At 41.5% G+C, this 14,305-nt stretch overlaps 2 protein-coding genes across 4 annotated transcripts in view; one reads left to right on the forward strand and one right to left on the reverse strand.

The window, feature by feature from the left end:
* Positions 1 to 339: 339 nt before the first annotated feature.
* On the reverse strand, positions 340 to 7,236 carry timm9 (translocase of inner mitochondrial membrane 9 homolog). Of its 2 annotated transcripts, none has more exons than XM_014194720.2 (4): positions 7,021 to 7,236; positions 6,527 to 6,588; positions 2,051 to 2,146; positions 340 to 854 (listed from the first exon to the last, which is right to left on the reverse strand). In XM_014194720.2, exons 2-4 carry the CDS (start codon positions 6,563 to 6,565, stop codon positions 723 to 725), a joined length of 267 nt encoding a protein of 88 aa, XP_014050195.1. In that variant the 5' UTR covers positions 6,566 to 6,588; positions 7,021 to 7,236; the 3' UTR covers positions 340 to 722. The 2 variants fall into 2 exon arrangements, with proteins under 2 accessions (XP_014050195.1, XP_014050203.1); XM_014194728.2 differs by having other exon boundaries at positions 6,942 to 7,043.
* Positions 7,237 to 7,321: 85 nt separating this feature from the next.
* The window catches only part of kiaa0586 (KIAA0586 ortholog), a 114,562-nt gene continuing 107,578 nt past the window's right edge, over positions 7,322 to 14,305 (forward strand). For both annotated transcript variants that reach the window (XM_014194643.2, XM_014194653.2), the window contains exons 1-8: positions 7,322 to 8,307; positions 8,430 to 8,488; positions 8,599 to 8,662; positions 9,635 to 9,704; positions 9,857 to 10,019; positions 10,202 to 10,378; positions 10,691 to 10,877; positions 12,156 to 12,338. In XM_014194643.2, coding sequence (XP_014050118.2) covers positions 7,959 to 8,307; positions 8,430 to 8,488; positions 8,599 to 8,662; positions 9,635 to 9,704; positions 9,857 to 10,019; positions 10,202 to 10,378; positions 10,691 to 10,877; positions 12,156 to 12,338 — 1,252 coding nt within the window. In that variant the 5' untranslated portion in view covers positions 7,322 to 7,958. The remainder of the gene's footprint in view (positions 8,308 to 8,429; positions 8,489 to 8,598; positions 8,663 to 9,634; positions 9,705 to 9,856; positions 10,020 to 10,201; positions 10,379 to 10,690; positions 10,878 to 12,155; positions 12,339 to 14,305) is intronic.

Genomic DNA, 14,305 nt, shown 5'->3' on the forward strand with positions numbered 1-14,305 from the left:
TAAACCACAAACCCCTGAGGTGCCTTAATTATATTAAACTGGTTACCAACATAAATAGAACAGTAAGGTTGAGTCATACCTATGGTATATTGTCTGATACACAACAAATGCTGTGTAAACCAATCAGCATCCAGAACCTAAACTACCCAGTTTATAATCTTCAACCTCTGGTTATGCATCTCTAGGCCAATGACCTTCAAGTGAGGACAGTTGTCATTGAGCGGTTCCTCATTATTACCATCTTGGCTGCAGTGACAATCCATTACCAACAGAAGGCAGCGATGTCAAGTGTTTAGAGGTCAAACAACAGGACATTATACAATGGGCAATTTAGCAGTATGCCAATGTACAATTTAGTTTAATGAATGGTGCAGAAACATTTCAGAGAACAAATGGGCATTATCATAGGATAAAGGAGACAAACTAATACCCAGGATTGTCATTACCTTATTCAACAATCAGACTTTCACTATAATAAAACCAAAGGTAGCTACTTTATATTTTTATCTCATGTTCTCCCTGGATCGCAACTCAACATGATCTCATACATCATGATCAGGCTTTTCTGGATAAAAGTGTCCAAGCAGTCATCAGCCCCAGCCTAACAAGTAGTGGAGGTAGACAAGGACAGATTTGTGGCTGGTGTTAGCCATCCACTGATTCACATTGAGTTGGGACCAGACTGGAGGGGCGACTCCTGGCGTGTAAAGGGCAGAAAGTCTCTACCGTGGTCCCATTAAGCCTGCTTTCTGAGCCAGGGCTTCGTTCTGCTGGATGTGGTACTCCTGGAAGCGCATGGAGATGCGCTGGGTCATCTTTAGGTACTTCTGAAGGCAGCTCTCCGAGCAGGTGGACTGAGGTGGAAACAATGACACTATCACATATCCAGATAATCACACCTCTACAAATATTGCTTCTACTCTAAAGAAGCTAACCTGGTACAATGTGAAATTTGACAACATACAGGAACATTCAGTGACAACATTTTGTTGAAAAGCAATGGTGCCACATTGTGTCCTATTTTAGCCATTACTTAACATTGTCCCCAGGCTCGATTGCTAGAGAGAACCTTCTGATGGATGAGATTACCCACTACAGCTTCGATCGACGAGACAGGATTTGGAAGTATGGCCTCGAGACTGCCTACTACTCAGTAATAAGTATGAGGTCGTGTTCCCCTGCTCAGATCTTGCATGCAACAACCAATTGTTGTGTGCCACGTCAGACTGTGCCGTCGGGCACCAGGATCATGTTTGAATGGCTTTCAAGATATCATGAAAACGTGGTAATTTAAGATATGTAAAATTATATTATTTTTTGTGGATTCATTTACTTATACCCAATGCCTTCTGTGATGGTTTACAAAAAAGAAAACAATCATGAAAAGCTTCAGGTAAAAGTAAATTAATCCACAAATACAATTTGACATATCTTAAACGGCCCATGTTTTCATGGATTTGATTAAATAATTTTGAATGCCATTCAAAATCACCTTGGGACATGATCCAGAAAGTTTGCTAACAGAATGACGGCACAAACATCAAACTGTCATTCTGTTAGCATTCTGTTTTATATGCACTCTTCTAGTAAATGTGTTTTTGTACAATTTTCTTTGGAATTTGTTTTAAAAAGTAGTCATTGTGCATAGAGTTGTATGGTTTGTTTAACTTTGCAATCATTGGTTTTTGTTTGACATACATTTTAAAGAAAATAAATATATCGGAGTGTCAGCATCATTCTGCTACCGTGGAATTGCCCTATACATATGGATGTTGCTGAAGCATGCTAGGCCTTACGTAAAATACCTATCCAGGCGTATCAGCTAACCAAATCTTATTGTTATAGCAATCTGGTGTCCGACTGCACAGTCGATGACATGGTACGCAACCATTGGTTGATGCATGCAACGTCTGAGCAGGGGAACGCGACTAATGCGGTTAGCTGATACATAAAATACCTATCCAGGCGTTATAAGATCGGACATGCGTCAGCAACGTCTGAGCGGAGGAACATGACCTGAGTCTTGAAGACATGAAGGAAATCAACCTACCTCCTCTGACTTTACTTCTCTTGTGGTAAAATCCTTCACACAGTCCATGAAGCAGTTCTCGGTGAGTTTGTTGTAGGTGCCAAGAAATTCTTTAAACTGTGAACACATACATATTAAAACAGATAAAAATACACCTTATGGAACAGCGGGGACTGTGAAAAGAGAGAGACACACACGATAACATAATCATTATACACACACACCACAGGAGGTTGGTGGCACCTTAATTGGGGAGGACAGGCTCGTGGTAATGGCTGGAGCGGAATAAGTGGAATGGTGTCAAATACATGGTTTTCATGTGTTTAATGCCATCCGATCTGTTCCGACTATTATTATGTGCCGTCCTCCCCTAAGCAGCCTCCACTGACACACACGTACACATGGATTTTGTGTTGTAGATATGTGGTAATAGTAGCCTTGGCTTCAATACAAAACCTAGGAGGCTGTTAGGCCTCACCCCCTTCCATAGACATAAACTCAGCAACAAAAGAAACATCCCCTTTTCAAGACCCTGTCTTTCAAAGATAATTCATAAAAATCCAAATAACTTCACAGATCTTCATTGTAAAGGGTTTAAACACTGTTTCCCATGCTTGTTCAATGAACCATAAACAATTAATGAACATGCACCTGTGGAAGTCGTTAAGACACTAACAGCTTATAGACAGTAGGCAATTAAGGTCACAGTTATGAAAACTTAGGACACTAAAGAGGCCTTTCTACTGACTATGAAAAATTCCAAAAGAAAATTGCCCAGGGTCCCTGCTCATCTGCATGAACGTGCCTTAGGCATGCTGCAAGGAGGCATGAGGACTGCAGATGTGGCCAGGGCAATAAATTGCAATGTCCGTACTGTGAGACGCCTAAGACAGTGCTACAGGGAGACAGAACGGACAGCTGATCGTCCTCGCAGTGGCAGACCATGTGTAACAACACCTGCACAGGATCGGTACATCCGAACATCACACCTGTGGGACAGGTACAGGATGGCAACAACAACTGCCTGAGTTACACCAGGAACGCACAATCCCTCCATCAGTGCTCAGGCTGTCCGCAATAGGCTGAGAGAGGCTGAACTGAGGCCTTGTGGACCTGTTGTAAGGCAGGTCCTCACCAGACATCATCGGAAACAACGTCGCCTATGGGCACAAACACACCGTCGCTGGACCAGACAGGACTGGCAAAAAGTGCTCTTCACTTCACGGATTCGCATTTATTGTCGAAGGAATGAGCGTTACACTGAGGCCTGTACTCTGGAGCGGGATCGATTTGGAGGTGGAGGGTCCGTCATGGTCTGGGGCGGTGTGTCACAGCATCAACGGACTGAGCTTGTTGTCATTGCAGGCATTCTCAACGCTGTGCGTTAAAGGGAAGACATACTCCTCCCTCATGTGGTACCCTTCCTGCAGGCTCATCCTGACATGACCCTCCAGCCATACTGCTCGTTCTGTGTGTGATTTCCTGCAAGACAGGAAGGTCAGTCTTCTGCCATGGCCAGCGAAGAGCCCGGATCTTAATCCCATTGAGAACGTCTGGGACCTGTTGGATCGGAGGGTGAGGGCTAGGGCCATTCCCCCCAGAAATGTCCGGGAACTTGCAGGTGCCTTGGTGGAAGAGTGGGGTAACATCTCACAGCAAGAACTGGCAAATCTGGTGCAGTCCATGAGGAGGAGATGCACTGCAATACTTAATGCAGCTGGTGGCCACACCAGATACTGACTGTTACTTTTGATTTTGACCCCCCCCCTTTGTTCAGGGAAACATTATTCCATTTCTGTTAGTCACAAGTCTGTGGAACTTGTTCAGTTTGTCTCATTTGTTAAATCTTGTTATGTTCATACAAATATTTACACATGTAAAGTTTACTGAAAATAAATGCAGTTTACAGTGAGGACGTTTCTTTTTTTGCTGAGTTTCCATGGTAATTATGACCACTTCCGGAGGACGTCCTCCAACCAATCAAAGCTTTTGCAGTATGAACTGACATGTTGTCCATCCAATCATAGATATATGGTCAGACAATGAACCTAGTGTGTTGTATTGGGATTGTCCCACAGAGCATTATAGGGGTTCTATGTGTTGAGAAGCTTGGTAACATTGTTGGATAGAGACAGGTGAGCATTTTTGGGACATTATTCAATTCAAATTAGTTTTTTTTTAAATGACAGGAGATGGAGGAGGTATATTCTAATTTTTTTTTGGGGGGGGGTTAGAACTTTATTTTTGTGTCCAGTTAGTGCAATTTATTTACATTTGCCTTGCTAACTTCAGTAGCTAGCTAGCTACCAGCGCGAGTGTGCAGTTTTCTCCGCCCGAACGGTAGAATGGCCAATGCTGCTGAAAATGTTGTGGACTTTTTGTTGAAGAACCCGTTTCATTCTCTGGGGTACACGGATAAGGTGCAAATTAAAAGCGAGGGTCGACCTCTGCCTGAGATCAGTTTCATGACTGATGAAAAGGTGAGGGCGGTCAATACCAACTGGTATCAAATGTATAGCTGGTTAACAGGGAGCCTATCATCAAGCCGCCTGTAATTGCACGTTACGATGCTTTACATCTTTTCTGGGATGTCGAAAAAAATTCTGAATGACTTGATAGCTTCCATCGCATCATCCATTAAACGTTAGATTAGAGAGGTTGACGCAGCACATTTTTTCACGTGCGCTCAAGTAGGCTTTGCACTTTCCTCCGGTATCTATTTAGCAAAGATGATAACACAATCACACACAAAAAAAAAAGACAAATGTTGCAGCAGCCTAGGCTACACCCAATCTGACATGTTGTATGGGATGAAAACGAGACTATTTTTCCATCTGATCGACTGTAGGCTACTAATTTTGTGTTAGCCTTCCCTGTAGCTCAGTTGGTAGAGCATGGTGTTTGCAACACCAGGGTTGTGGGTTCGATTCCCACGGGGGGCCAGCACAGAAAAAAAAATGTATGAAATGTATGCATTCACTACTGTAAGTCGCTCTGGATAAGAGCGTCTGCTAAATGACTAAAATGTAAAAATGTAATAAGAGCTTCTGCATACAGCCTATGCACCCTGTCCATCTGGTCAGGGTAACTAAATGGTAACGTTATGTATTTATAGTCCATTTGTGTATCAGGAGAAAATGTGAATGTGATCAAATGTTGATTATTTTCAAAATTGGGCTGGCTAGGCTGCCTATACGTTTTTAATCCCAAATTATTACCTGGAATGAATCAATCAACATAATAGTGATGGCAGATGTGAATCATTTAAAAAAAAATCAAGGCCTACAGTTGCATAGGCCTGCATGATGCAAACATGCATAAAGAAAGCTCAGCCCTTTGAGTTCTATTGTCTATGTGTCTGGGTAGAGGAAATCCCTCTCCAAATCTAGTCGAAATATAATTTATATGAACAAATACAAGGTAGCTGCAGTTTGAGAGTGTTTTCATCCCCCCCGGGCCAGGATTTTTTTTTTTTTCAGGAGTTAAGCCATGTGACTTGATTCTGAAAAACTGGTCCCTTAATAGTCCATATAAAACCTTTTTAGTACTGATTAATCAGTCATACCTTATAGGGTCCAGAGTTTTCCTAGTTAGGTTAACATAAGGAAAAACTCCAGGCCCCAGGGGGTAAAAATTGCCCCACCGCTCTGGGACCTATGGTGCCACCAGTCTGCTTGCAATTGTCAGTTATCGTCAGGTATGTGGATGATCAGATCTTTATTCAGGAATGTTTCTTGGGCTACTTTGATGTGTCAAGTGGGCAGGATGCACAGTCTGTGTTTGACTTTATGAATTTTGAGATGTCTGAGTTTAACTTCATAGAGAAACTCGTCATCCATACCTACGATGGCGCAGCTGTAATAAAATGGATCTGCTATTTGTATTTACAGCTAAGTCCCCTCCTGTTCCCTGATTAAGAGGTGATGACTACTCCACTCCACTACCATTGTCAACTTTCTCCTGACATGAACGGAAGCCACAGCGTCTCATGTGCCCGATCATCCACTGGCACATTGAATGTTTCCCTTCCAAGCACTGTGAGAACCCCTATCAATTTTCTCTCATGACCGTATGTAGTCAATCCCTTACACAATCACATTATTACACATCAACGATTTTACTCCTTGCTTGGACTAACTCATTCTTATCTTGTTTGTCTAACTGTGTAGTGTCTTATTGTTTTTTGTCTTCCGAGTAAAATCCTGTCATGCACTGGTCAAGCCTCAGAACACCTCAACTCATGCCTCCTACCCTCATTCAATCACTGCTGTGATCCCTTTCCAACACTTTAAGTAGCCCTCTCATTCCCCTTCCCCATAATATTGTACTATAAATGTGTTTATTAAATGCTTTAGGTTAAAATAATTAGTCTTTGATGACTTTGAAACACACTTTGTGGTCTCCGTGCGTTCCGCCCTATACAGTGAGTCTCCCATCCTCCTCATTTTTTCAAGTCACCAGCCTCCACTGGGGTGAGAGTATCCTCAATTTACATACCTGTTTAACCTGGTCCGCTTCTGTTACCTGGATAGCCATGGTGGTTCAAATCGACGAGATTTCTGTTGGATTAAAGTTACACCCATGAATGTAATTGATTTAATGACAGCCCTATCCATTGTTATGTAGCTATGATGTCCGTTCACTAGCTATAACTAGCTAGGCATAGGGAGTACTGAATTACCAAGATAGCTACAGAGTATTCGTTGATTAGCTATATATGACACCTGACCACGCATTCATAACTGACCATTTCCATAGCTACCTACTACATAGTTTAAGCCTTTTTGTGTTAGCTAGCTAGCTAGCAAGCGCAGTGTACAGCTAACGTTAAAAGTTCCCTAGCTGATTTGGTAAGGTTCACAAGCTAACTATATAGCGCAGGACAAGTGAAGCATTTGAAGACATTACATACATTTTGATATCAAGTTGTGTGCATAAAATGCATGATAAATCACATTTTCTTTAACACAGCAAAGAAGTCATTCACCCACCCAGATTCCGAAGGACATGTGACGTTATGAAAAGGGGACTGCAGTGGCTGCGGCACCAACAGTTTCGAGAGGCTTGAAAGGCCAGATATTGGAAATTAAAAATTGTTTTTAAAACAAATATTTCTAGGATAGTATTATATATTGTATACGTTCGTATGGATATGTATGGAACTCAAAATCAAAAAGTAAATTCTCGAAAATAATAACCGAAATGTCAAATTAGGATGAATTTTGTGTCACAACATAAACACTCCGGTGTAACACGAGGTAATTAAAATATTCCGGACCTCATTATCCAGTTGTTCGCTAGCCCTCCTTTTATCTAATATAAATAATGATCAACAACATACGTTTAATTATTTAAGATTGTATTAATATATGTTCTCTTTGGATTAATGTTTCCTCATCCATGGAGTCCCTATCATGCCCAGCAGATGATGGCGATATTTCTCGCGGAGAGAGGATGGTCCTTGGCCGGAAGTTATTGTTGTCAGCAACAGTTGCTGTGTTTTCATATTTTCCATCGTTAGCTAGCAGTTGGGAAGCTATTATGTATTGTTCGATTCTGACCTCGGGTTGCAACGAATTCAGTTTGTTCAAAATTACATAGGTCTAGCTAGCTACTTTCTGCTGAGTTTTGTCGCGTTGTGCTTTCAACTTTTTAGAGGTGTTAGCCAGCTAACGTCAGTAGCTAGCTACTGTTAGCATAAAGTCGTCATTAAACAAGCGTGAAGCGGGATATTTAAATGTTCGACTTCCTAAGGAGAATTGCGACATTGGTTGTTTTATTTATCTATATCAACTCCCACGGTTAGTAACAACTATGTTATGTGTAATGCCTGATCGGGTCTGGTGTTGAGCATACTATCTATCATACAATCTACTCTACTACAGTGCTCGCTACTAGATAATCAACTGAACGTCAGAGTCGATTAGATATGGCTCATACTCTTCTGAGCCGATCAAATGAACTTCTGAACTTTGCAAGGAATATAAACCTTGACGAATCCAATTCAAGTTCTGACGCTGGAGATGTCTTGATTCGTGCAACTAAGATTCACTTTCCTGAGCAGAGCTATGAAGGGCAGAGGGATTTGGGGTCGTTGTCCACCATATCTAATAAAACAGACAATGTAAAGATAACAGTGAAGAAGTTGCGTGATGTTGCCCAGCCCTCTCTTCTTGACGAGCCACCAAAGATCGAAAAGCAAAGACAAGCAAGGAAACAAGAGCACAGGCATGTGCCTCCTGCCCTGCAAGCAAACCTGCCATCAGTTTCACCCTCTGGTAGGCTAAGTAAACCCACACTCGTTATAAGGCCAGTGAAAATGTTATACTGTATTGCAGTTGTATATGCCATTGATTTCAGTCTGACCAACATTTTTCTCTTCCCATGTTGTCTTTTCCAGAGGGAACGAAAGCACGCAGAAAGAGTCCCATAAAAAGTGTCCCACAAATAGAGTCCCAAGTAAGATGTCTTCTAGCTTTTTTTTTCCTGAGAAGTGTGTGCCTCACAAGTATGTCACCCATACAAATATAATACATTTTAAACTGGTGTCATTTAAATTCCAATTTCAGGTTCCTAGTATAGATGGAAAAGAAACAGCGACCTCTGTTCAAACTAAGGGCAGTGAGGACAAAGGTAAGTGTCCTTGGGCTAAACCTCTGATGTACTGGACAGTATGCTGTCATTGATTATCTACTGGCTACTTCATATACAGTGAGCTCCAAAAGTATTGGGTCAGTGATTTTGTTGTTTTGGTTCTGTACTCCAGCACTTTGGATTTGAAACAATACAATGACTGAGATTAAAGTGCAGACTGTCATCTTTAATTTGAGAGTATTTGGAGTTACTTTGATTCAAAATAAGAATAGACTATGTTTCTAAACACTTCTACATTAATGGAGATGCTACTATGATTACCGATAACCCGGAATGAATCGTGAATAATGATGAGTGCGAAAGTTACAGAGATATAAGTATCATACCGCCCCCCCAAAATTGCTAACCTCCCCTGTTATTGTAATAGTGAGAGGTTAGCATGTCTTGGGGCTATGATATTTGTGCGTTTAACTTTCACACTCATCATTATTCAGGATTATCTGTAATCATGGTAGCATCCACATTCTATTATGTTATATTCTTGTTTACAATAAAAAATAACTCCAAATACCATTAATTTCTATTGGGCACAAAATAATCTGAAACACAACCAATACAAAAAGCAAATGCATCCAACAAGTTTGTGGAGTCACAAGCTTGATGTAATAATTGTGTGCTAGGAATATGGGACTTAAATACTAAACTTTTGATTACTTTAATACACATTAATGATTTTTTCCCCAATACTTTTGGTCCCCTAAAATGCGGTGACTATGTACAAAAAGTGCTGTAATTTCTAAATGGTTCACCCAATATGGATGAAAATACCCTCAAATTAAAGCTGACAGTCTGCACTTTAACCTCATAGTAATTGTATCATTTCAAATTCAAATCATTTCAAAGTGCTGGACTACAGAGGTAAACACCAACAACATTGTCACTGTCCCAATACTTTGGGAGTTCACCCTATGCCATTTTGTATCATAACCCCACTCTTGGGTTGTCCCTTAGACCATGATCTGCTAATATCCCGATATGCTGCTGGTGGCAAAGGGGCACTCTTGGCAGCTCTAAGACAGAGGTAAGCATGGCACAAAGCTGTGGGATGATTTTCACTTTTTACATGCCAGATGTATTTGTGTTTGTAATGTTTGTCTACATTGCAACACAGTTTTACATCCCAAATCTTTAGGTTGTAGTCATCATGACTCCATTCGATACTGTTTTCCTCAGGTCCCAGACTGCCCCCTTGAGGCGAGAGGTGAAGGTGCAGTTACTGGACCAGGGGCCACCATCGAGCCATGAGCCCCAGCCTGTTTCTGGCCTCTCAGGGGATACGGGAGCTGCCTCCACTGCAGCCGTGGTCACAGCTGCTGCCACAGCACCACTCATCAAGGTATTGTTGTAGCAGAGCAGTTGTGTGTTATTTTTTTCTATGTCCTTCTGAGATTATGATGCCATCTGAGAAAGCTTTTGTAAGTCCAAACCCCCCAAAGTCTACCTAAAATGCTTAGTGGACTGAATATGGATGCAAAATGGTTTGTTTCTCAGAGTGACATGGAGGCGTGTGTTTCCCAGGTGTGGGAGGGGCTACAGAGGCTGCTGGAGTCAGACAGGTACCCAGGCAGGGCTCAGGAGGCCAGAGAGGACAGAGCATCAGAGAGGGTGACCCAGCTGGAGGAGCAGCTCAACACCGTGACCCAGCAGAGACTGCAGCACCTGGAGTGGATCCAGAGCCAACAGATGGAGCTGCAGGTACTGTAGGGAAGGATGAGCGCTGAGCCTTCACTCGAGTGCTCCAGATAGTAATATTTTCCTCAATAAGTTGCTGTCATTCTAATTGTTGCATGAAGTTATGTAAAAGTATATTTATGTAGACCCCTAAAGTTGTACACATCTTTATACAGTCCCAGAGTCTGAGTATGTCTGCAATGTTTCAAGCAGTGTGGTGTTCGGTGTCCTTCTTTTTCTATTGCGTCTTTCATCACCGCTATACTCAACCCTTTTTACTTTTAGTCATTCAATAATAGTTCTGACCACTTCATCCATGCCCTCTCATCCTCTCAGAACCGTCTCCTAGGTTCTGCTCTGAGTGTAGTGACTGGCCACGCCTCTGTGCCCTCAACCTCCATGCTGAACACTGGCCCTGCTGCCACTGTCCATCCAGACCCTCGGCTTCCTCAGGACCTTCCCGGTCACGTTCATATTACCCACCTTGATGCTGCAGACTCTTCCCCTGCTGTTCCAGCCACAGGTAGGGTGCTACGTTTCCTGAGTCAGTTGCCTCATTGAAACAAATGATGAGAATGGCATTAGGATCTGTCGTCAGAAAGTATTCACACCCCTTTACTTTTTTTCACATTTTGTAGTGTTGTAGCCTGAATTGAAAATGTATTAAATGTAAAAAAAAAAATAAATAACAAAATTGTAACAAATGAAGGACAAATGATAAGTTTCAATGTCTTGAGTTCAATAAGTGTTCTACCCCTTTTTTTTATGGCAAGCCTAAATAAGTTTGAGTAAACATTTTCTTCATAGGTTGCATGGACTCACTCTGTGTGCAATAATAGTGTGACTACCTCATCTCTGTACCCCACACGTACAATTGTCTGTAAGGTCTCTCAGTCGAGCAGTGAATTTCATTTTCATTTGCAAAAATGGAATCATGTGGTAACAAGGACAGATTTCCACCGGTCTAATGTCCATTGCTTGTGTTTCTTGGCCCAAGCATGTCTCTTTTTGTTATTGAGGTCCTTTAGCAGTGATTTCTTTGCACCAATTCGATCATGAAGGCCTGATTCACACAGTCTTCTCTGAACAGTTGATGTTGAGATGTGTCTGTTACTTGAACTCTGAAGCATTTATTTGCACTGCAATTTCTGAGGCTGGTAACTCTAATGAACTTATCCTCTGCAGCAGAGGTAACTCTGGGTCTTCCTTTCCTGTGGCGGTCCTCATGAGAGCCAGTTTCATCATAGCGCTCGATGGTTTTTGCGACTGCACTTGAAGAAACGTTCAAAGTTCTTAATTTTTGCTTTGACTGACCCTCATGTCTTTTGTTTCTCTTTGCTTATTTGAGCTGTTCTTGCCATAATATGGACTTGGTCTTTTACCAAATAGGGCTATCTTCTGTATACCACCCCTACCTTGTCACAACACAACTAATTGGCTCAAACGTATTAAGAAGGAAAGAAATTCCACAATTGCACTTTTAACAAGGCACACCTGTTAATTGAAATGCATTCCAGGTGACTACCTCATGAAGCTGGTTGAGAGAATGCCAAGAGTGTGCAAAACTGTCATCAAGGCAAAGGGTGGCTACTTTGAAGAATCTAAAATATATTTAGATCTGTTTAACACTTTTTTTTTTGTTGGTTAGTACATGATTCCATATGTGCTATTTCATAGTTTTGATGTCTTCACTATTATTCTACAATGTAAAAATAAAGAAAAACCCTTGAATGAGTAGGTGTGTCCAAACTTTTAACTGGTACTGTATGTCATCTGCTTTGTGTCTCCTCTTCTTCTGAAGCATCTCCAGACCCATCTAGCCAGCAGAGGGGAGGAGGGGGTAAGAGCCCTCTGGAGACCCCAGCTCCTCGCAGGGTCATCCCAAAGCCTACGCGCTGGAACACCACCAACGTCCGGACCACACAGAACGCTACACAGCAGCACAGCTACAGGACACAGAAAACACCTCGCACAGCACCGCAAGGTTAGTCATCAGTCTAGGCATCTGTTAATTCATGGGCTGTCTGAAATGGCACCCTATTCCCCATATAGTGCACTTCTTTTGAGCAGAGCCTTATGGGTCCTGGTCAAAAGTAGTGCACTATCTGGGGAATAGGATGCCATTTTGGATGTACCCATGGGTTTCTCTGGATTTCTTGTCAGATGCAAGTCCTTTATATTTTCACCTCTTGGGGGCAGTAGCGTCACTCCGACCTTCTGGCTCTTTAGGAAGCACAGGCTTCTGCAGGAGATTTGAAAAAGGCCGTGTTTATTCCAAAAATCTGAAAACAGGGTTTAATCATAGGCTTTAATGTCACTGTGTTTTTTCCTGTCTTTGTTGATTTTTGTGATGGCTATTTCTCTTTGTCACCCCTTGATGAGATGGAATTAGGGCTCACCCCATTTGTCGATTGTTTGTATGATATATAGGCTGTTGGTCGACCAAGGTTTCTTTAGTCGAGCAGCAGCACATTTTATAACTTTTAAAATCATGGTGTACAAGACAACTGTCTGATTGGCGCCTGTCTGAGTGGACTGATCCATTGTGGAAGCTGTGGGGATGGCACAGTCCAGCAGTCTAAGACATGTGCTACTGAAATTGTATATGGTTATATTATGTAAGAACAATGGTGCAACACTAATACAAATTCTACTATTTTATAACAAATGCGCTTTCTCCCGCGTTGGATAGTGGTCGTTGTCCACGGTTCAGAAACGCATCAGTGCGCTATTGAATTGCCACCTTTTCCTAGACCATGTTGCCATGTGCATAATAGCAAAGTTAACCAGCATATTGGTGTTGAAAACAATGCGGCGGAGGTAGCAGCAGAATGAGGAGACTAGAAAACAACCCTTGCCTTATTGTCTAAGAAAAGTGAGGAGAGAAGAAACCCCAAGTTAATCTATAATCAACAGCCTAACTGATAAATGTGCCTGGCTTTATAAATCATCCATATATATCTACAGAAATAAGACAGATCCTGCTTCAGTGTTTGTTTAATAGCCTACTGATTCCGTGAACTGCAAGCCTCATGAAACCCACATATCGGATAAATACTTTAAAAAAAAACTTTGCTATGCTGTAATGAAGGCTTTACATTTTTGTTAGACCAGCCTCTCTGGTATTATTTATCATTTATTTAGTGTTTACACTTTTCCTAATTGACAGAAAAATTATGTTTATAATAATGATAATAACTCTATTTTTTCCTTGATCTCCTTATTGTTATTATGATCAGCATTATTATAATAAGTAATGTCATTATCATTAGTAGGCTTAGTAAAGCAGCCTTGTATAACCACCATCGAGCTTGTTTGCCTAAGAGCACCTCCTGTTTAGTCTTAACTTACTTAAGCCTATATTTTAATACTTTTATATAGGCTGCTGTATCAAAAATGTATTTGTTCATGTCATCAAACAGCATACGAGTTATTCATGATTTCAAATGCAATCAAGCGTTTTAGTTTAAAAATAACAAAGCGGCCATTGAATAGTTAGCGTAAACAATAAATATTTCTGAAAATGCATTCACAAATGAATGCAGTGTTTTCTTTTTTTGTCTTTCCATTTTGCTGTCACGTGTTACGTTGTTCAGAGTTTGTTATAACTCATTTATTGATGTGATTATGATATGCTATAGGTCAGACCCTATTGGTCACGTGCATGCGATGCTTACATGTGTCGTAAAGAGAGCAAGGGTTGAGGGAATAGGGAATGTTAACTTTTCAGTCGGTAACATAACTTTTCAGTCAGACATGGCTCTATTAGGTTGCAGCTTCAGCAACACGGACAGCGCGATACACACTGTTGATGTTCTGTGGTGGTCGCTACAGCAGTGAGGGGGGAGAGAGAGAGAGAGAGACAACGGGAGCTAGTCAGTCACTCGCTGTCTTTTTTTCTTTCTTTTTTTTACACAGGGCAGCAAGTCAGCCTGACCCGGCACAATCAAA

This window comes from Salmo salar, chromosome ssa01 (assembly GCF_905237065.1).
Source record: "Salmo salar chromosome ssa01, Ssal_v3.1, whole genome shotgun sequence".
Taxonomy (NCBI): domain Eukaryota; kingdom Metazoa; phylum Chordata; class Actinopteri; order Salmoniformes; family Salmonidae; genus Salmo; species Salmo salar.

Coding starts and splice junctions, on each gene's coding strand:
- timm9 (XM_014194720.2), bottom strand. CDS start 6,565: ATGGCTATCCAGGTAACAGAAGCGGACCAGGTTAAACAG. Junction 2,147..6,526: donor AAGCGGACCAGGTTAAACAG/GTATGTAAATTG, acceptor ATGTGTTCACAG/TTTAAAGAATTTCTTGGCAC. Junction 855..2,050: donor GAGAAGTAAAGTCAGAGGAG/GTAGGTTGATTT, acceptor TTTCCACCTCAG/TCCACCTGCTCGGAGAGCTG.